The sequence below is a fragment of the Canis aureus genome, chromosome 3 (assembly GCF_053574225.1).
Source record: "Canis aureus isolate CA01 chromosome 3, VMU_Caureus_v.1.0, whole genome shotgun sequence".
Taxonomy (NCBI): Eukaryota; Metazoa; Chordata; class Mammalia; order Carnivora; family Canidae; genus Canis; species Canis aureus.
In genome coordinates this window covers 21,186,617-21,209,812 of record NC_135613.1, presented here as the reverse complement: position 1 = coordinate 21,209,812, position 23,196 = coordinate 21,186,617, and the positions used below count along the sequence as shown (strand labels likewise).

The following is a 23,196-nucleotide window of genomic DNA, read 5'->3' as shown; positions in this document are numbered from 1 at the left end:
CCCCAAAGCTCACTGCGCACATTACACACAGGGCATTCCTTTCCTTTTTCATAGGAAAGTGAAGGACTAATTAACAAAACTAATTCAGATCTATGTTGCAGCCAAAAGAATCAATATCAAAGAGATAAAATGACAATGTATTTTACTTTCTGTCTACCTTAGAAAGAAAGCCTATTTGTTCAACATGTGCTATGGGATAAGAGGCCAACTCTTTCCAAACTCAGCTGTGGTAATTCTGTGTCCAAGACTAGTCACTGCTAGGATATTGCTACAGTGTCATTGTGTATGAAGTTCAAGTTATAGTCAGCTAAGCTTTCAGCCATAACTATACAGAATGCTTCTTGATCCAAACAAAACAACACCTTTCTCTTATCTTTCTCACTGAACACTAGTCAAGTTAAATTTTAAAATTCAAAATCTGTGGCACTTAACCCATAATGTACAGTTGCTGCACAGGAAAACCAAGTGTTCAATAAGAAGGCCGAACCAAGAGTAATTACTTCAGGGATGTCTGGGTGGCTTAGTTGGTTGAGTATCTGTCTTGATTTTGGCCCAGGTCATGATCTTGGGGTCCTGCAATCAAGTCCTGCTTTGGGCTCCAACATCTGTGTGTAGTCTGCTTGAGATTCTCTCCCTTGCTCTCTGCCCCTTCCTCAGCCAGTCTGTCTGTCTCTCTCTAAAATAAGTGAATAAATAAAATCTTTTTTTTTAAAAAAGTAATTATTGGGACACCTGGGTGGCTCAGTGGTCGAGCGTCTGCCTCTGGCTCGGGGCATGGTCCTGAGCCCCACATCAGGCTTCCCTCAAAGAGCTCCCCACCCAGGCCGTCTTCCCCTCCATTGTGGGACGCCCCCAGCACTAGGGCATGATGGTCGGCATGGGCCAGAAGGACTCCTACGTGGGCGATGAGGCCCAGAGCAAGAGGGGCATCCTAACCCTGAGTATCCCATCGAGCATGGCATCGTCACCAACTGGGACGACATGGAGAAGATCTGGCACCACACCTTCTACAACGAGCTGCGCATGGCCCCCGAGGAGCATCCGGTGCTGCTGACCTAGGCCCCCCTGAACCCCCAGAGCAACTGTGAGAAGATGACCCAGATCACGTTCAAGACTTTCAACACCCCAGCCATGTACATGGCCATCCAGGCTGTGCTGTCCCTGTATGCCTCTGGCCACACCACTGGCATCGTGATGGACTCCAGTGATGGGGTCACCCACACAGTGCTCATCTATGAGGGGTATGCCCCCTCCCCCATGCCATCTTGCATCTGGACCTGGCTGGCTGGGACCTGACCTCATGAAGATCCTCATGGAGTGTGGCTACAGCTTCACCACCACTGCCGAGTGGAAATCATGCGTGACATCAAGGAGAAGCTGTGTTATGTGGCCCTGGACTTCGAGCAGGAGATGGCCACCGCAGCCTCCAGCTCCTCCCTGGAGAAGAGCTATGAGCTGCCCGACAGGCAGGTCATCACTATTGGCAACAAGCGGTTCCGCTGCCCAGAGGCTCTCTTCCAGCCTTCCTTCCTGGGCATGGAATCCTGTGGCATCCATGAAACTACCTTCAACTCCATCATGAAGTGTGACATCGACATCCGCAAGGACCTCTATGCCAACACAGTGCTGTCTGGTGGGACCACCATGTACCCCGGCATCGCTGACAGGGTGCAGATCACTGCCCTGGCACCCAGCACAATGAAGATCAAGATCATCGCACCCCCTGAGCACAAGTACTCTGTGTGGATTGGGGGCTCCATCCTGGCCTCACTGTCCACCTTCCAGCAGATGTGGATCAGCAAGCAGGAATACGACGAGTCCAGCCCCTCCATCGTTCACCACAAATGCTTCTAGGCAGACTGTTACTTTAGTTGTGTTACACCCTTTCTTGACAAAACCTAACTTGCGCAGAAACCAAGATGAGATTGGCATGGCTTTTTTTTTTTTTTTAATTTTTGTTTTTGGATTTTTTATTTTTATTTGTTTTGTTTTGTTTTGGCACTTGACTCAGGATTTCAAAACTGGAATGGTGAAGGTGACAGCAGTGGGTTGGAGCGAGCATCCCCAAAGTTCTACAATGTGGCGAGGACATTGATTGTACATTGTTCTTTTTTTTTTTTTTTTTAAGTCATTCCAAATATCTGAGATGTTTTGTTACAGGAAGTCCTTTGCCTTCCCAAAAGCCACCCCATTTCTCCCTGCAGAGAATGGCCTGTCCTCACCCGAGTCCACACAGGGGAGGGTGATAGAATTCCTTTTGTGTAAATTATGTAGTCCAATTTTTTTTAATCTTCGCCTTAATAGTTGTTCTTTTTTATTTTGAATGGTCTGCCATCACGGCCCCCGTTTTTTGTCCCCCCAATTTATGAAGGCTTTTGGTCTCCCTGGGAGTGGGGCTGAGGCATGGAGGCATCCAGGGCTTACCAGTACACTGACTTGAGGCCAGTTCAATAAAGTGCACACCTTAAAGGGAGGGAAAAAAAGAGCCTGCTTCTCCTTCTGCCTATGTCTCTGCCTCTCTCTCCGGGTCTCTCATGAATAAACAAAATCTTTTTAAAAAATAAATTAAATAAACAAATAAATAAATAAATAAATAAATAAATAATTTTTTGAACATGTTTGTGAAAACTGGGGGCAAGGATTTCCTAAACTGAGAAACCTATGACCAGCAACAAAAAAGGGCAAGAATTTTATTTATTTATTTATTTATTTATTTATTTATTTATTTATTTATTTATTTATTTATTTATTTATTTTAAGGGCAAGAATTTTAAAAAACAAATTGATTTAATACTGTACCTCATTTCTCTGACTACAGTCAGGCTTCAGGATGAATTAGAAAGTTCATCCCAGGGGCGCCTGGGTGGCTCAGTGAGTTAAGCGTCTGCCTCCAGCTGAGGTCATGATCCCACAGTTCTGGCATCAAGCTCCCAGTCAGGCTCCCTGTTCAACGGGGAGTCTGTTTCTCCCTCTCTCTCTGCCCCTCCACCCACTTTTGTGCACACTCTCTATATACATAAATAAATAAAATCTGTTTTTAAAAAAAGAAAAAAAAAGTTTCATCCCAGCTCTCTAGGACATCAATGGTCATGTCACATTCGAATGAGCCATGCTGAAGTCTGGGCCGCTCCCACACTGTCCACCACTAGGTCCTACCTGCAACACAAGAGTAGAGTGGCCACACACAGGGCATCTCTATGGCTCTGGGGAATGTATCTGTACTTAGATATTTTTTGTAATTGTGTTTTATAATGTACAAACCCCAATACAGGCACCGGCATACAGCAAGAGCTGGACAAATGCTGCTGAAATGGAATTAATCAGAAATCTCAGTCTGAAAACCCAATGTGACAGACCTTCTAAAGGGTAAAATTTTCAGGCTGCTCATGCTGGTTCTTTTCCCACAACTCATTCCACTCAGTGCTAAAATTAAGTAATAGCGCCTCTCACAGCAGGGTACATACATGTATCTTTGTTATTGTTCACATCTAACCTAGACAAGTTAAAAATTTGTATCCAAAATATGATTTAGTTAATCCTCATCATGGTTAAAGTGCTCAACAGGTTAAGTGAAACAAGCTGGAAATAAAGCCATGTGGTGGCTCTGAAACCTGAGGGTAGCTGCAGTATCCAGAGAGAACTGCCTAAAACCCAGATCTGGGGGCCTACCCACAAGAAGCCCTATACCCAGGAGGTCTTGATGGCCATCAAGGTGCAAGATGATTCCCACACGACAAAACTATGATGAAGGGTCACAACCTAAGAAAATACTGTAAAATAAAATTATTCCAAATTTCTAATATCTGTGATAAAAAGGACCAAAGGGAAGCTTTTCAAATTATTAACCTCAGAAGTCACCTCGGGGTTGTGGGACACCATGGGTGACATGTCTTTCTTCTATTTTATTTCCTAGGATTTAACAAAGGAACAAATACTTGTTCTTATAGGTGCCTGCTCCCCCGCCCCCCCAAAAAAATAAAGGGACTAGTGGCCCCAAATGGCCTTTTCTAACAAATCTATCCAATTATCACTAAGGACAGTCAAGAGCTACTTGCCTTGCATTAATCCACCTCAGATGTCCCCAAAAGAATCCCCTACTTTTTTCCCTCAAAGTTTTGGGGTTTAAGATGCCTGGGGTGCTGAAGTGAACAGAGAATACATTCCCAGATCTGGAGGACAGCCAAAAGAGTGAGTTATATAGTCCTTTGACAGCCCATGAAGTATCTCAACTAGCCCCCTGGAAACCAGCTCCACCAAGCAATGCTAACACAACCTGGTACTACCACTTTTTAAAACCTGTGGTTTTATTACAAAAAAACTGTGGGCTCCCAAAGACCTCCAGCTGCTTACAAGATTAAAGGCAGTCTTCACCTTGGACTCTCTCAGGGCCCTTCACCTCTCCTGACTCCTGCCCCACCACTTCACCCTACACATCACTCCAGCCACAAACCTCTCCTGGGTCCCCAAATGTGCCTCAGATTTTGAGACTTCTTCCTCTGCACGCTCACTCTCCCATAGGCCTTTGTCCTCATGCTTCTCTGCCCAAATGTCACCCTTTAAGAAGAGATATCTTCCCAGCTTCCCCTGACACTCAGTTACATTCTCCTGTTCAATCCATCTTACATCTAAACATCTCTTGAATCATGCACTCTCTCCACTGCACTCTCCCCTAAACCAAAATCCAGAAATCCTCCTATGTGATCTTCCAATGGCCACTGTGACCCCATTATAACAAATCTATTCTGCACAGGGCGGTCAAAGAGTGAGCACACACTGCAACGTGATTATATGGTCCATGCCTACATACTGCATGATTCCCTCCTTCCATGTTTTTCTCAAGATAAAGACATTATCACCTAAGAAAGCCTACCAGGCTAGACAGACCCAGGTGTGCCTCTCCTCTCCAGCACTAAGCTCTGCATATATAGGCTTTCTTGGAGTTCTCTTAAGTGCTCTGAACTCCCTGTAGCCACAGGGCCAGTGCACAGGCCGTCTGCACTGTCTCACACTGTCCATCTCTGCTAAGGCACCACTTCCAGGGAAATACTTTCTTGACTTCCCCAGGCCATGCCAACACACCGTGTCCCCTTCCTTTGGGACGTGCTTCTCAGCTTGGAATGACACATGCATTACTGTGATTATCTGTTCAGCAACTCTCCCTCACCAGACAGTAAGCTCCCTGGTAGGAGGGACAATGCCTGTTTTTGCTTGTCACCCCGTCCTCTGTGCCTGGTACACAGAAGCCACTCAATAACTATTTGCTGAATGAATGAAAGTTTTGACAATGTTCTTCACACTTGTTACAGGAACTACCCCCCTAAATCAGGATTCACCAATTAGCCTGTCTCTCTCCCCTCTACTACTCTGTGAACTTTTTCTAAAGCACAGCAACTCCCTTCAGCTCCATATTCCTAATGCCCAGGCACCAAAAATTTTTGTTTGAACAATCACAAAAGATACAAAGACCTTTATATGTGGTTCTGAATAAAAGTGTCTGATAGCCTACAAATTAATTCCAAATGATACAGAGTGCTACCCTTGGAAGACCTGATTCTGCATTTTATTAGAGTCAGAAGTGGTTGAATGTGGTTGTCTCTGGGGAGAGGGACCTGAGGTGGGCAATGGGAGTGTTTTACTTTCTGCCATTGTAGTGCTTTGATTAAAACAAAGGGAAAGAGAAGAAAACCTGATTTTAGTAGAAGATAGGGGAAAACCCAAGTTAACCACCAATTCCCCCACTATTCACTCATCCTCTCAATTTACTATATAAAAACTAGATGGCATGGCTGCTGTAACTGAGGGTTTGAATTCTTCAAAATAACTTTTTTTTTTTTAAAGTGTTTGGGGCATCTGGGTGGCTGAGTGGGTTAAGCATCTGCCTTTGGCTCAGGTCATGATCCCAGAGTCCTGCCCACATCAGACTCCCTATGCAGCAGGGAGCCTGCTTCTCCCTCTCCCTCTGTTGTTCCCCCTGTTTGTGCTCTCTTCCAAACAAACAAATAAATAATCTTTTTTTTTTAAGTGGGCATTTTATTACTCAGAAATTTCTAGGGCACTTCCACAGTTCTCAGTATATTTTAACCTCCAAAATATGTTTCATTAATCTCAGTATGCTTGAAGAGATGCCTTCAATAATTTTAAAACAAGATTTGCTCCAAAGGTTCAGCTCAGTGACCTGAGTGAGCTGATTAAACAGATCATACAATGGAATAACAACAAAAACACACAGCAGAAAAAAGCATGAAAGACATGTATCAAACTGAGCATTAAGGGCCAGAAAGAATATGACTTCTACTTTTTACTTTCAATACTTCTGGGTTGTTCATATGTTTTAGAAAGAGCACATCTGTAGTTTGTGTCTATTTTTTTTTTTTTTTAAGATTTTATTTGGAAAAAAAAAAAAAGATTTTATTTGGGACACCTGGGTGGCTCAACTGATTGAGCGTCTGTCTTCAGCTCAGGGCACGATCCCAGAGTCCCAGGACTGAGTCCGACATCGGGCTTCCTGCTTGAAGCCTGAGTCTCCCTCTGCCTAGGTCTGTGCCTCTCTCTGTGTGTCTCTCATAAATAAATAAATAAATAAAATCCTAAAAAAAAAAAAAGATTATTTATTCATGAGAGAAATAGAGGCAGAGAGAGAAGCAGGCTCCCTGCAGAGAGCCCGATGCAGGACTCAACCGGAGCCAAAGGCAGATGCTCAACCACTGAGCCACCCAGATGCCCCCTATAGTTTGTGCTTATTTTTATTTCTTTATTTGAGAGATAGAGGAAGAGTGCATGAATGAAGATTAAGGCAGAGTGACAGGGAGAGGCAGACTCCATACTGAGTGCAGAGACCAACAAGCAGCTCAAACCCAGGACCCAGGGATCATGACCTGAGCCAAAAATCAAGCCATCAGATGCTTACCTGACTTCACCATCCAAACACCCCTGTAGTTTGTGTTTAAAAAAAAAAATCAACAAGGACACGCCACACACACAATTTAGTAATGAGTAACATATTTTTAACTCTTAGTAAGATTGCAATCTTTAAATGTTTCAATGGGGGGTGGGGGGGCACGCATCTGGGTGGCTCAGTCTTTTGAACATCAGCTCTTGATTTCAACTCAGGTCATGATTTCAGGGTCCTGGGATCAAACCTGGCATTGGGCTCCATGCTAAGCATGAAGTCTGTTTCTTCCACTACCACTCGCCCTACTCGTGTGCATACATCCTCTCTCTTTCTCTCAAAATAAATAAAGAACATCTTCAAACAGTTCAATTTTTATTTCATGCATTCACTCATTCCGTAAACCTTCATTGAGGAAGTGTTACGGCAAAGTCACCATGTGAAGCACTATGCCTTTACCAGTCTCTTGTAGAAAAGCAGTTTGGCAAAGCAGAAAAAAACAAAGCATCCTGCCTGCAAGCCCCTGATCACGCACTTAACAGCCATGGGACTTCAAGTCACAAGCTGCCAGGGTCTCACTTCACTCATTCGTAAAATGGTGATGACAATAACATACTGCATAGTAGCCATAAGGATCAAACAAGCTACGGCACTTTATAAACCATGAAGCTTATGCACTGCACAACATTTCTCAAATGCTTAAATATTGCAATATTTAATGTTTTATTATTATGTTCTTCCTTGTCCAACTATGGGATCTACTTAGCCTAATTTCAGGTCTCAAATAAGTATACCCATCTTGGCAGCCATCTAAAGTGGAATTACTACTTAAACTATCGAGAGACATACTTTACAACACTGGGCAAGATTCTCAAAAAACTCCAGAATAGGGATGCCCGGGTGGCTCAGTCAGTTAAGCAACTGCCTTTGGCTCAGGTCATGAACCGTCCTGGGATCAAACCCCGTGTAGCTCCCTGCTCAGCAGGGAGTTTGCTTCTCCCTGCCCCTGCTCTTGTGCTCTCCCACACACACTCACTCTGGCTCTCTCCCTCTGAAATAAATTAAAAAATAAAAATTAAAAAAAGATTTTATTTATTTATTCATGAGAGACGTGGAGACAGAGAGAGAGGCAGAGACACAGGCAGAGGGAGAAGCAGGCTCCATGCAGGGAGCCCGACGTGGGACTCGATCCCGGGTCTCCAGGATCCACCTCGGGCTGAAGGCGGCGCTAAACCGCTAAGCCACCGGGACTGCCCTGAAATAAATAAAATCTTAAAAAGAAAAAAAAAAAAAAAAAAAAAAACCTCTAGAATTAATTTTTAATTTTTACTGTCAAATACTCTTCTATTTCCTTTAAAGCTTCAACATGTCCTATCAAAAGGAAAAAAAAAATAAGACTTTCAGAAAGAACAAGGAGAGTACTTTAATGACATAAAAGTCTCTCGAGAAGCACTGCTTCACTCCTCCAGTTATAAAATGTCTCAAATAAGAAAACTCAAAAAAAAAAAAAACACTCGAAATCCTAACAGTTATTAGAATACCAAATAAATTCACAAGTTATATGGTCCTAACTAAATTTAAATGAATATAATAAAACTTAAAATGCACTCATTATATCCAGGGCAAAAGACGTCATATTTATGTGAGAACAAGTAAACAATGTAGACTGTAACCCATCAGACCAAAAGGTAAATCAAAATTTTCTACACAGAGTTATCTTAAATGCTCTTGAGCAGTTTCATTTCACAAGGTCTATGTCTTGCAAATGTAACTTATAAAGATATCTAGCTTTATTTGATACATTTTACAAACCAGTATTTTTGACATGTACTCAGATTAGTGCAAAACTGTTTTTGTGGATAGTGAGGAGAACGAAATAGAGAAAATGGTCTGGAAAGCTGTCACTACCAATTCTAGCACAACCAGCAGGTTTCATCTCGAAAGGACAGCTCCAGGAGGTGCACCATTCAAGGCATTTCACCCTTCCCACCCCAATCAGCAATTTGTCTGCACACAGTACAGAGAGACGAAAAATTTTTCTTTTTCAAAGATTCTGAAAGACAGACAGAGACACAGCATGAGTGGGAGAGGGAGAGAGAGAATTTCCAGCAGACTCCATGCGGAAAGAGGAAATGCAGGACACGCTCTCATGACCCTGAGATCATGACCTGAGCTGAATTCAAGTCAGACGTCTAACCAACTGCACCAAGCACCCCAAAAAACTTTTTCTCAAAAAACAGGGACAAATGCGGAAACAAAATCTGCTACCATCATAGATGATAAGAAAGAAAGGGAGAAAGAAAGAGGGAGGAAACTGCGTGACGGGCACTGAGGAGGGCACTTGATGTTATACTATATGTTGGCAAATCAAACTTAAATAAAACAAATGTAAAAATAAATAAATAAATAAATAAATAAATAAATAAAGAAAGAAAGAAAGAAAGAAAGAAAGAAAGAAAGAAAGGAAAAAAAAGATGGAGGGAGGGGGAAAAAGATGTAAAAATCAAGTACCAAATGTACAAGAGTGGGGGTTACCCGGCCTTTCTACTAGGACATACTTTTACCTGTAGCACACCAGTTAAGAGACTCTTGAATCAGACAGGGTAGGTTTAGGTAATGTCCCTCAGGCCGATCCAAAAAAACATAAATTAAGAATCTGAAGAATGACAACCAATAAAACTGCAGACAACCAAAAGTGAGGGGCCAATGGATCACAAGAGTAGTCAGCATGAGGGTGGACACTTGGTGGCAGGCACTGGGTTAACACTATATGCACACTACCATCTAACAATTTTCCAGTAAGACAGAAAAGGAAACTCTGGGAAAATATGCTCTAATCCTCTCTGCACTACATTACTCTCCCCCAGCCTTAACCCATACCTCTATCTTCTCTGCACCTCACCTACTCTATTCCCAGGAGAGGACAACAGGAGAACTGTATGTCAAGACAGAGGGCAGAATGGAGTTACTGGCCAACAGCTTCTGATTTCTAAGGTCTTCTGCTGGAATGGGGTCACGACCGAGGAGCTTCCAAATAGAAAAATCACCAGCTCATGAAAAGTCTACATTTTGAAGATACACATTCAGGTTTACGATGGGCTCTACAATGTCTGATCCTGGAAACAAATATTATGAACATACCCCACGGGCTACCTTTATGTTGCCTACACTAGTTCTTAATCCAGCCTGTAGTGACAGAAATGGTCACATAAAGACCTCTGGGGGAGATCACTTCAATAAACAGGCAAACTGCAATCCAAGCACATGTAAGTCTTTGGAAATGAACATCTACACTGCTGAAGTAGCATGAAAGTGACAAATGACAGTAATCCAATGGCCCAAGGCCAATAAATTCCATTGCAAACAGATTTATCTGTTTTGTGCCACTGTGATTCTTGCATGGGAGGCAGTAAATAGAAATATAACAGTCTAATTACAAATCCAAAAGCAAGCTCTTCCTACAATTTCTCATACTGTAGTATATTATCAGTAAGAAGTGTCCTCAGCTACCACCTTTAATAATCCACTTGAAAAACCAGATCCACTAAGAGCAAATACTCACACGTTTGAAATCAGTAAAAACACAAAAATGATCTTTGATGTAATTAATAATTCAAGTAGAGATGATACCATCTTTCGCATTTACCTGAATATTACACTGTGAACATGGCACAAAGTAAATGCCACTAGGTTTGTCCTTAAATAATAACTAAACCTTGTCATCCTTTCCTCCTTTCAGTTTTCGTACATGAACACTATTGAAATCACACAGGTTCCAAATAAAAGTGCACTGGAATGGATGTCCTAACTTTTGCTCTGGAGATGAATTTGGAGTGAGGCAGGTCCGCTCAGCATTCACTGTCATTTCAGTAAACAGTGGTCCCAACAAGATGGGATCAAGAGCATGAGCAGGGCCCTAGATACCCCTCATCTGCACTACCCTCTATAAACACTGTGGTGACCATCAACTCAAAACTTTAAATGGCATATCTAGTCTTAGGACATGTTTCGAATTTTGCTGTTACTATGCAAAGGAAAATCAAGATCTCCAAATATCCTGCATTTCAAATAATCTTATTTACTTCAGCTGCTTAGTATGTGAGACTCCGATAAAAATGTATCTTTTGAGAATTACTAATATAGCTGTCAGTTATAAACAGATATTCAACGACACAGTAACACTTTGCCATATGCTGTAAATTGGATCCAAGAAATTCCATAGTATAAAATGTAGGAGCTCCACTACTGTGAGGTAATGAAGACTGAAGTGAGCTGGCTTCAGAGGACCAGGACAGGAGCAGCCACCTGAGAGCCAAATGACGGGTAGGAGGCGCTGTTGAGGAAATTTCACTATACAAACAACTTCAATGACCACAAAAATCTCTTCTGGTTTAAGGAAGAACCGTTCAGTTCAAACTAATTACCCCAAGTCATTTCATCAGACAACATATATTCATAAATGAGAGATGTACTTACTTCAATTGTCAAAGTTCATCCTCTGTTAAAATGTTGAAAGCTATCAGCATTAGAAATGTTTCCAAGTTCTGAACTGGTTCACTTCAATCCAGGGAACAGAGTTCAATCAATAATATGGAAACTGAATATACTCTATATAAATTCTCAAAATTATAACCGTAACAAATCAATTTTAATATAAAATCCTTACTGTTAATTTGTGGTTGTTACTCCCAATTGTAAACAAGTATACCTGTAACACTGTGCTTTAGCAGGTGGTAAGTGATCACTATTTGTTGAATTAATGAATGAATGACTACTTATGCTGCAGGACCCTTAGGACAGAAGGTAACTGAATGATGCAAATTTCTTAAAATGCTCAGCCTGACTCAAGGAGGACACAATCATGAAAGCCTGTCACATGATGTCATTACTTGTTTTCATTACTATTCTTTTAAAAACAAACTTATGAGAAATCAAACTAATCCTCTGCCACGTTCTCCATGCTAAAACTTAAAAGCAGTTAAATCATTCTTAAAAAACAAACCCAACAAAAGAATAAACTCAAAGAGTTGCTAACATTTATGTTTGGCTGACTTCTGCCACTGAACTTCTAAAGACTTGTGTAGGCAATATCGTAGTATAAAACGTTAAGTACCAGGACAATGAACAAAAACGAAATCACAAATAAATTTACGTATTATCGGTGCTAATTATCATTTCAATCAATTGGCATTGTTACGGGTGCTTATAACAAAGCGCTGAATTGGGGGCGCCCGGCGGGCTCAGGCAGTGGAGCCTGCAACTCTTGACCCCAGGGTTGTGAGTTCGAGCCCCACGGTGGGTGCAGACGCTACTTACAAAAATAAAATCTTGGGGAAAAAAAGAAAAAAGAAACAATGGACTGAATGAGTTATCCCTAAACATGCTTTCTTCGTTTCCCAAAATCACTATGAATATATTACACGTTAGTCCACAATGAATCTTGTAGCCGTTCTCACTAATTTTAACAAACTATTCACGTTAATACTTCAACGGCAAATACTAAGTCTCTTAAGAAGAGAAACTCGATTATACATGTGTAGAGATCATTCAAACACGAAGCCCCTTTCTGCGTGTGCAAAGAACCATACTAAACACTCACAAAAGTAGATGCACGAGAGCGAACAGAAAGTTAAAGGGGGAAACTTCTACTGCGGAATGCAGTATCAATATCTCACAAAATTCCAGCCTCCTGTAGGATCTCATTTAAAGAAAAGAAAAGAGAAAAAAAAAAAAAAAACGGTTTTCGCGTTTTACCATTTCCCGACACATGAATTACATACAACAGCTATTAAAAGCGACTTCGTTTCCAAAAGAGCGAGGAAAACCAACAGCTTACGGAGGGTTAGTGTGTATCCGCCACCAGGTTTCCCAGGAGCTACTTTGTTTCACTTTGCCATGTTTAACACGAAAGCACTCCAGGAGGGCAAGAAGTGCAGTCATTTCCAGGGATTAGCGGTCAAAAAAAAAAAAACAAAAAAACAAAAAACAAAAAAAACAGGGGTGTAGTGCAAACTAGAAAGATAATAACCGCCTGAGTAATTGTACCGGGGGTGGGGGGTGGGGGGTGGGGGGTGGGGTGGGGGCTCAGGTCCGCACCGACAGCGCTCCCCCCCACGGCGTTATTAGAATCGGCCCCTAAACTTTAGCTGCGGCTGTGACTCGGCGCCTCGGTGTCAGCCGGGCTGAAATGGATTCGTGCAAAAGATGTCACTCCGATGCGAGTCAAAGTACGGTCCCGGGGACTCGATTTCCAGGTCTCTCTGCAACAGTGACCTAAGGCTGCTGTTCGGCGAGTGGGGCGCACACGCCAGGGCCGCCAGGCAGCCCCCCGCGGCCGGGGCGGGGGCCGGGGGCGGGGGCCGGGGCCGGGGCCGGGGCAGCCCACGCCTCGGGGTCCCGCCGCGCGCCCGCACGGCCCTGCCCCCCGCCCCCCCCGCCGCCCCCCCCCCGCCGCCGCCGCCGCCTCCCTGGGGGCGCCCGGGGACCCCTCCGCGCCCCCGGCTCCCGCGCGGTCCCCCGGGGTTAACCCCTTGGCGCCCCCCGCGGGCGGCCCGGCGCCCGCCCCCGCCGCTCCCCCCGGCCCGGGCGCCCGGGGCTCCGCGCGGGGCGGCGGGGCGGCGGGGCGGCGGGGCGGCGGGGCGGCGGGCGGCGGGGCGGCGGCGGGCGGCGGGGCGGCGGCGGGCGGCCGGGGCCTAGTCCGGGGCAGCGTGTCCCGGCGCCCTCCCCCACTCCCACACGCTCGCTCCGGGCAGGGCGCGCCCGCCCGCCCCCGCGCCGCCCGCCGACGCCCGGGGCTGCTCCCGCCCGGGCCGCGGGCCGCCGGCTACCTGCGGGTTGCGGAGGGCCATGGCGGCCCGTTTCAATGAGCCTCGGCGCTCGTCCGACTCCTCACGCTGCTTCCCCCGCCGCCGCCATCTTCTCGCCCGCACATACACACTCGCATCGGCCGCCGCGCCTGCGCACTGGCCGCGCGCCGCGGGGCGCGGGGAGGCCGGGCGCGCCGGGCGCGTGCTGCGCATGCGCGGCCGACAGGTGGGCGTGCGCGGCGGGAGCCGGCCTGGAGGACCGAGTCCGCGCCCCGCGGCGGAGCGGGCGGGCGGGGCGCTGGGGGCCTCGGGCCCGGGGCCCCGGGCGGCGGAGGGGCTGGGACGGCGCTGATAACCGCGCAGCGCCCGGCCGGCCCGGGGTTCTCACCTGCCGGGAGGCCACCCGGGTGCTGGGCGAGACGCGGGACCGTCCGGAGCCTGGAGGCGCCACCTGAGCTCGCCCGGGGCGGGAGCCGCAGGGTCTCTCTGCACCCGGGTCTCCCAGGGGAGCGCCGAAGGCCACCGGGCGCCCTCCCCTGTGGGTGCCGAACACCCTTCGGTCCATTCATTCCTTTAGTCACTCCTCATTCCACAAACCTTGCGCGCCCACTCTGCGCCACGCCTATCGCCAGGCGGTGCAGAAAATTCCAATAAAACACGCGTCGAGAGCTCGGCGTGAGGGGCCTGGCAAATAGCAAGCACTCAGGAAGGGCCACCTATTGCACACCTACCTGCGCATATGCAGGCAGGTCAACTTTGCGGTCACTGACCCCAGAAACACGGAGCTCCCTCCTTGACCACGCAGTTTGCCTTCTGATTGGGTCCCCTTTCCTGGTGAGTGACTTCAGACATGTTACTTCTCTTTCTTCAGCTTTCTTTTCCTCACCTGCGAATGAGACTAATGCAATGTATCAGCTCAAAGGATTGCTGTGGGGATGTTAGATGAGTGTGAACAAATTGGCCAAAAGAGCCAGCCAAGAAAGAAAGAAAGAAAGAAAAGAAAGAAAGAAAGAAAGAAAGAAAGAAAGAAAGAAAGAAAGAAAAAATGTAGCTACTGTGATTATTAGTCACACCCCTTATCGTTGGTTTCACTTGTTCAAAAAACCTACACAGAGAGCCTACTATTGCCAGACCCTGTGCTAAGCAGCAAAGGTCAACAGTAAGATCCATTGCTACATTCTGTAAGACAAGGGGCCTGGTCTTTTCAAAAATAGGACACCATGAAAAAATATCAAGGGGAGGGAGGAAATTGCTCTAAAATAAAAGAGCTAAAAATGTAACCAAATATAATGGTGAATCTTGATGGGATCTTGATGGGTGTGTTTTTGACAATCAGAGAAATCTCCAAGCCATAGGTGAGTTCAGTGAGTTATTGGTCATTGTAATGGTACACAATGGTCATTGTAATGATAGTGTGCACATGTGAGAGAATGTTCTTATTGTTAGAATGTCTGAAGAATTTAGGAATGAATGTCATAATGCCTGTGAAACTTTTTTTTAATGGTTCAACAAAAAAGTGTATAAAGACAGGCAACTCTACATAGAAAGTAAATGAGGCAAATGTTAACAATTGAATCAAAGTGATACTCTCAACTTTTCTGTATGTTTAAAAACTATATAACAAAAAGCTGGGGAAACAGTATAATATTGTATCCATGCTATGGTTACAACAACAGAAAAATTGTATCTGCATGTGGATGAAGACAAAGGCATATGAAAACCCACTGGTGTTGGGGACGCCTGGGTGGCTCAGTGGTTGAGCACCTGCCTTTGGCCCAGGGAGTGACCCTGGAGACCTGGGATCGAGTCTCACATCAGGCTCCCTACATGGAGCCTGCTTCTCTCTCTGCCTGTGTCTCTGCCCCTCTCTGTGTTTCTCATGAATAAATAAAATCTTTAAAAAAAATAAAAGAAAAGAAAACCCACTGGTGTCTTATGGTGGTTGATGTCTAATTTTTATCATAATGGTGCTTGAACAAAACATTAAAATTAAATAGGACCTAGTTTTTCAAATTTTCAATCACAGAGATATTTATACATGATTTCAATACAAGGAGATAGATGGTAAAGGGAAAAGATCAGTAAGTACTACAGGCCCCACAGTGCTGAGCAGGCCCTGCTATATTTAGGGGCATTTGAAGAACCCAGAGTCAACATGGGCCTGAATTAAAATCTTGACTCCTTCACACATTGGTTATATAATGTCGGCAGGTTACTTAACCTTTCGGTGAATCTTTTGTAAAAAAGAGGCATGGCAGGCAGAGTAATACCAGCCCTCCTCCCATCCCAAAAATATCCATGTCCTAATGCCTGGAATCTATGAATACCTGACCTCATATGACAGGACTTTGCAGAGGGGATTACATTAAAGAACTCAAGATGAAGAGACCATTCTAGATTACCTGGGTGGGCCCATGTAAACACAAGGATCCTTATAAGGGAGAGAGGTAGGAGGTCAGAGAGGCAAACAATCAGACAAGGACAAGTGGCAACAGAAGCAGAGTGGGGGGGCAGAGAGATTGCCCTGAAGATGCTGTGCTGCTGACTTCGAAAGTGGAGAGTGGATGGGGCCAGGAGCCAAGGAATGCAGGCAGTCTCTAGAAGCTCGAAAACACAAGGAAACAGATTTCCTCCTACTTCTTCCAGAAGGAACATGCCTTGCCCACACTTTGACTTTAGTAAAACTTCTGACATGCAAAGTTGTAAAATTATCATTTGCAAATCAGTAAATTTGAGGTCATTTGTTACAGCAATAATAGGAAATTAACACAGGACATAATATCCCCTATTTTGCAAGCATGCTGTCAGGAAGAAATAAAGTAATGCTTCAGGACATGGAATATGGTGCCTGGCAAACTTTAACTGCCTTTCCTAACCACAAAGCTGGATTTTCTTCATATACCTCAATCAAAGCCACGTATCGCTACAGATTGAATTTAGTGACAGATGTGAGATGTGAGAACCCGGCTGTTTTCCTTTAAGCCAGACATTAGAGAGCTTTATAAAAATCCACCATATGGGGTGTCTGGGTGATTCAGTCTATTAAGCATCCAACTTTTAATCTCAGCCCTGGTCTTGATCTCAGGGTCACACGTTCAAGCCCTGCATTGGGCTCTATCATTGGGCTCCATGTTGAGTGTGGAATCTACTTAAGAAAAAAAAAATCTACCATAATGCCACTCTTCTCACCAAAATTACTTGCTTTGGAAAATAGTTATTTTTCATTAAAAAAACAATGTTATGGGTCACCTGGGTAGCTCAGTCAGTTAAGCATCTGACTTCGGCTTAGGTCATGATCTCGAGGTCCTGGGATTGAACCCAAGTCAGGTTCCCTGCACAGTGGAGGGTCTGCTTGTCTCTCTGCTTCTCCTATTTCTGCTCTCTCTCTTTCTCAAATAAATAAAAATCTTTTTTTAATGTTATGTTGATGTGCAATGTCTCAAAACCTCTTAAAAATGTTATTTTTATGTTGACATACAATGTGTTTGTGATTAATACATTACTACACTTATTTTTAAATGTCTCAGGGTTTATTCCTAAGTGGTAAATAAGACATAACATACAAAACAAAGGCTTTTTTCTGAGGTCAGCAATAATTCTGAAGAATGCAAGGAAGTGTGAGAGTGACAGCTCCCAAACACTAGGCAGGCTGCCTCTTTGCTTTGCTCATCTAGCTGGAAGTTTCTTTCCCCTTGCTCACTCAGGTCTCTGAAGGCCACCATTTCTGAAAGGAGGTCTCTGGCCACTCTGGCCCTAATAGCCCCCTCTCCACCTTCCCACCTGTTATCCTGCTTTATTTTTCTCCAAAGCACTTACCACTAGCTGCCAGTCTGTGGGATCTTTACTTTATGTGTGATCATCTGTTTCTTCCCCTAGGGGCCTAAGCTCCAAGAAGCCCAGTGCTTGGTCCCATTCCCTGATATTTTCCCAGCATCTATAACAGTTCCAGACATTTTCCATCCTCTCAATAAATATTTGTTGAACGAATGAATAAATGGTCTCATTTAATTCTCACAAGCCCCAGTGAGGTGGATGCTATTGGCTTCCCCGTGTTAGGGCTGGGGAAACCGAAAAGAAGTGACCTGCCTAAACTTGCACCTCTAAGAAGTGGGGCAGAATGAGATGAAAAACATGGGTGTGTCAAATGCAGAATTGGGATGTTATTTGGAAATTGAGTCAAGCCAAGTACCATAAAGAGACATTTTGGGGGCAATGTGAGAATATAAGGAAGGCCTGGAGGATACCACGGAATTACTTATTGATAAATGTGTTAGGTGTGATAGCGACATCACGGTTATGTTCGAAAATACCCCTTCTGGGACACCTGGGTGGCTCGGTAGTTGAACGTCTCCCTTCGGCTCAGAGTGTGATCCCCACATCCTGGGATCGAGTCCCACATCAGGCTCCCTACATGGAGCCTGCTTCTCCCTCTGCCTATGTCTCTGCCTCTCTCTCTGTGTCTCTCATGAATAAATAAATAAAATCTGAAAGAAAGAAAGAAGAAAGAAAGAAAGAAAGAAAGAAAGAAAGAAAGAAAGAAAGGAAGGAAGGAAGGAAGGAAGGAAGGAAGAAAGGAAGGGAAATACCCCTTCTGGTTTCAAGGGATGTATGCTCAAGTATGTAGAGGTGCAATATGCAATGTATGATGCTTTAAAATATTTGAGGAAAACACAGAAAGAAGAAAGGGAAGGATGAGGCAAACATGCCAAACTTTTGGCAGCTGTTGATTGTGAGATGTGGATGTGTCCGTTCAGGTCCTCTGAGAAGCTAGAATGAAGATGTGCTGGAGGGAACCTCCTGCCCAGGGAATGGGAGGGAGCTGGCCTAGGCGGGAGAGCCATCAGACTGGGCTGTGGGGCTGTTCCCTGGGAGCAGAGGGGGACCAACCAGGACTGGGTAGGAGTAGTCTTTGACTACCTCACCATCTTTGAAAGTTTCTGTGGGGCAATCCAGGAGCCCCTAAGCCACATTTCCCATCAGAGGGGTCCCCTGTCTCTCAGGAAAGAACCTGCCTAGTAGGAGCATCCTAGGGCTGCTGTAACAAAGTATCACAGACCAGGGGCTTAAGGCATGGATTTGTCCTCTCACAACTCTGGAGGCCAGAGTCTGGAATCAAGGTGTGAGCAGCAGGTGGAGGCTGCTTCTGGAAACTCTGGGGAGAATCTGCCCCAGGCATCTCTCCGGCCTCTGTTGTTGACACGCCTCGGATTGGGGCTGCATGGCTCCCATCTCTGCCTCTGATGTCACGTGGTTCCTGCTCTGGGACTCTCTCTGAGTCCCTTAATAAAACCAACAAGGAGGGGCAGCCCTGGTGGCTCAGCAGTTTAGCGCCACCTTCAGCTCTGGGCCTGATCCTGGAGACCCAGGATCGAGTCCCACATCGGGCTCCCTGCATGGAGCCTGCTTCTCCCTCTGCCTGTGTCTCTGCCTCTCTCTGTGTGTCTCTCATGAACTTAAAAAAAAAAAAAAAAAAGAATCTAAAAAAAAAAATCTAAACAACAACAACAAGGACTTTTCATCCCGAGCCCCATGAAACCTCAGAGTGTGCACTTGAGCCCGATTGCAGCTTACTCAGCAAGACACATTATGTGAAACCTGCTTGGTGCTAAACAGGCCACACTCGGCCACAGGCCCTGGGAGCACACGGGGACCCAGACTGCCACCTCCCACCCCGTGCACTGACGGTGACATCCTGATCGAGCCCACTCACCTTTTTATTGCTCCTCATTCTCTTGCTCTCCCTCTTGTGTTTGGTGGCGGGACTCCTAGAGTTGAAGTGTCTTAGGTACCCATCCAACGCAGCTCCTCGCTCACACCTTGTCCGTATGTCCTCATCCCTGACCTCCAGGCCGGGGCCTGACACAGCTCCAGACAAGGACGCCCCCACAGCCAGGGGAGTGACAGTGAAGACGGGCTGAGAAGCACCGCTAGTCTCGACTGCATCTTCTGGGCTGAGCACAAGCCACCCTGAGACCGCGGCGGAACCGCTGACTTTCTCTAGCTCGGGTCCTGGGTAAGGAGGGAAGGCCGCGTGTCCAGCAGCCTCAGAGGATGGATCCCACGACCAGCCGAGACACGAACACGACTCCAGCTCGTAAAATGAGTCATTAACTGCAGTGCACTCGCATCAGTAATAAGTTGAAGTGGAGACTTTGCAATTTGATGCCTTTCATTTGTCTCGGTCCAGTCCCCCTTACAAGCTTTCCCTTCCTTTTCCCACTCAGCCAAGAATTGCTTATTTTTCATGGACTTTCAGCTAACTTAGGTTTTTCTTATCTGCCAGACAGACAGCTCGGAGAGAAAAAACTACATTCTTCCAATCTCCCGTAGCCTATAAAAATAAGTATCTTTTCTACTCTAAAGGCGAGGTTAATTATTACAGCAAAATCGAGAGATTTGGGGCAGGGGGGAATAATCCATGACCCCAGCACTATGACACAAAGATATTTTTTCTCTTTTCTTCCTAAATCTGTGGTTAACATGTGTGGAGCGGGATTCTCCAGAGTGGATTTGGAGTCCCCAGGGTCTAAGCTCAGCTCCCAGCTATCTGCTCAGCCAGCCGGCTGCTGGAAGCCTCTATTTCCTTTCTCGCATGGTCAGTGGGATTAAATGAAATCATATAAATTGGCTATAGTGGGGTAAACTGAGGATCCGAGAGAGGAGCACCCAAGCAGCCGATACCAACTGACCCTGTAAGGGTTGTGCTAGGGCATAAGCAGGTGCGGAGGAGTTCGGGCCAGGAAAAATTAAAGGAGTCTACACAGTACCTGGAAAACGGAGCTGGACTGTCAGAGAGTCTTGGCAGAGGGAATGTCAGAGAAAAACAGGAAGGGGGTGGTATATAATGCCATATGATGACATCTACCATGTGCTGAGGGCTGTGTGCTAGGCACTCGGATTAAATTTTTTATATGCATTAGCTCATCATTTATTCATGTATTTATGCATTGGCAAGAGTGCATTGAGCGGCTACCATTTGCAAGTATTAATTTAGATGCTAGAGATGGAGGGAGAGTGACAACAATGTATCCATTTACCAACTCTATATACAGATACATGCAAGTTCTTTTTTTTTTAAGACTTTATTTATTCATTAAAGACACACAGAGAGGCAGAGACATAGGCAGAGGGAGAAGCAGGCTCCCTGCAGGGAGACTGATGTGGGACTCGATCCCAGGACCCTGGGATCACACCCCGAGTCGAAGGCGGACACTCAACCGCTGAGCTGCCCAGATGTCCCAATACACCCATGTTCTCATCTCATATGGTCCCTGTAGGCTGTTCCCAGCATTTCACTGTCATTGAGAACCCTGCCATGAAATGTGGGTTTCTTACATTTCCTTCTGATTTTATTTTTGATTATTAATTGAATAAGCAATCACTTGGTGGCTGGTGAATATATTCCAGCTGGGGATCACCCAGGGTTTCCTGGCAGGTGTGACACCCCATAAAGGAGGCCACTTCCTGACACTGAGCTGAATCCAGAGCTGAATCCTGTCACTGAGCTGATGACACTGAGCAGGAGCTGGATTGTTTTTGCCCTATTGCACGCTGATCAGCCAAAGCCACAAGGTTTCCCCGTTCTGCCCCAATGATTATGAGTCTGCTCTGGGGAAGTGAGATCCACACACACCTTGCTTCCCATTAGAACCTCAACACTAGGCATAATCCCTGACACGTGGTGAGTGTTCCACTAATATTTAGTGAATTAATGAACAAATGGAGCCCTAAGAATATTCGAACCATACATAGCTAGAGTCTCCGGATAGGGAGGCAACAGCTTCGAACTTTCAACCCACCCTCACGTTTTCTCCAGAGTAGAGATTCTCTTTCTTCTGATTCATGATCAACTAGGTCTTCTAAACATAACAAGGTGACCCAGCTAGTTAGAAACAGAAAAATTAACGCCTCACACCTTGCCTGGATGATAGCAATGCCCGACTAATGCAACATCCTCCCGCTCCATCCTGCCACCTCAGTCCACTGTCCACACAGCAGCCATAGAGCCTGTTAAAACTCACACTTAATCCTGTCCCTCCACTGGCCCCCATCACTCTGAGTACAAGTCCATACAGTGACCTACAAGGCCCTCTACAATCTGGTCCTGCCTTCCCCCATCTTCTCCTCCTTTCCCTGAAAACCTCTCTGCTCCAACACACTGGCCTCCCTTCTGTTCCTCCTGCCCCAGGACATTAGCACTTGCTCAGCCATCTGCCTGGAATATCCTCCCCACATGCCCATGGCTACTCCCTCACTCTCTCACAAGGACTTCTCTGGCTGCCCTCAATAAAGTGGAACCCCCCCCCAAAAAAAAACCTGCTTATCTTCTTTTTTGTTTCTTTTTTCTCTTTAGGTCATATCACTCACATGGCTATATTTAATAAGTTTTCTTTAATGTATGTCTTGACCCCTAAACTGGAAGCTCCATGAATGCAGAGATACTTATATTTTGTTCATTCCAATATCTTTAGAGCCTAGGACAAGCACCTGTCATGTAAGCGTTCCATAAATATGTGCTGATTTAATTAAGTGCTTGATAATGAACCCAAATGGGGTCTCCTGAGAGCTGCAACAAGTCACTTTCTTCATCTGGGGTCTTCTCCAGGGACATATGGAAGATGTCCCCGAAGCTCTAAGATTTTGACTACTCATCTGTTGGTTCCAAGACATTTTTTTTTTTTTCATTTGAAATGTGCTCCAAAGCATGCTGGCCTTTGGTGCCACCACACTCAAAGTCACCCTGGGGATTTCTTCCTGAGCTAACACCCCCAGAGCCATCTGTGTGGAAGATTACAGACGCCTGCCAATTCTTTGACACTCTGCATTGAGAGATGGAGCCTGCTTCCCTCCCCTTGAATTTTTGACCATGTGACTTGATTTGACCAACAGAATATAGTGGAAGTGACACTGTCTTAGTTCTAAGGCTGAGCCTTTCTCTCCAGTACTTGGAGTGTTACCTCCGGTGGTGTAGAAAGCCCAAGTGACATGGAGAGGCCATGTGGGGGACGATGAGATGTTCCTGCCCCCACCCTGAGCTGGGCTTCCAGCCGACAGCCACATCTACTGGCAGCCACGTGTGTGAGCCACCTGGGATGTCCCCCAACCTGGTTGAGACCCCAGATGCCTGCAATCCCAGCTGTTGCCACACATAGAAAAGAATGGCCCAGCTGAGCCCACAACATTGTGAGAGATAATTCGTGGTGGTTGTTTTAAGCCACTGTATTTCAGGTGATCTGTTACACAGTCATAAATAATAAAATGCTCTGCTTTGTTGGGGCTGCTATACCAGAATACCATAATCTGGATGGCTTATAAAAAAAATGGAAATGCATTTCTTACAGTGCTGGAGTCTGAGAAGTCCAATATTAAAACACTGACAGATTCAGTGTCCCAGGAGGATCTGCTTCCCAGCTCATAGATGGCATCTTTACTCTGGGTCTTCACAGATGGAGGGGAAGGGATCTCTCTTGTGGGGGGAGGTCTCTCTGATAAGGGCACTGC

General features: G+C 45.5%; 1 protein-coding gene and 1 pseudogene across 2 annotated transcripts in view; one reads left to right on the top strand and one right to left on the bottom strand.

Moving 5' to 3' along the window:
- The window catches only part of USP10 (ubiquitin specific peptidase 10), a 72,659-nt gene extending 58,783 nt beyond the window's left edge, over window positions 1-13,876 (bottom strand). For both annotated transcript variants that reach the window (XM_077891046.1, XM_077891047.1), the window contains exon 1: window positions 13,717-13,876. In XM_077891046.1, the coding sequence (XP_077747172.1) occupies window positions 13,717-13,737 (21 nt within the window). In that variant the 5' untranslated portion in view covers window positions 13,738-13,876. The remainder of the gene's footprint in view (window positions 1-13,716) is intronic.
- LOC144310268 (actin, cytoplasmic 2 pseudogene) lies at window positions 819-1,991 on the top strand (annotated as a pseudogene).
- Window positions 13,877-23,196: the final 9,320 nt, after the last annotated feature.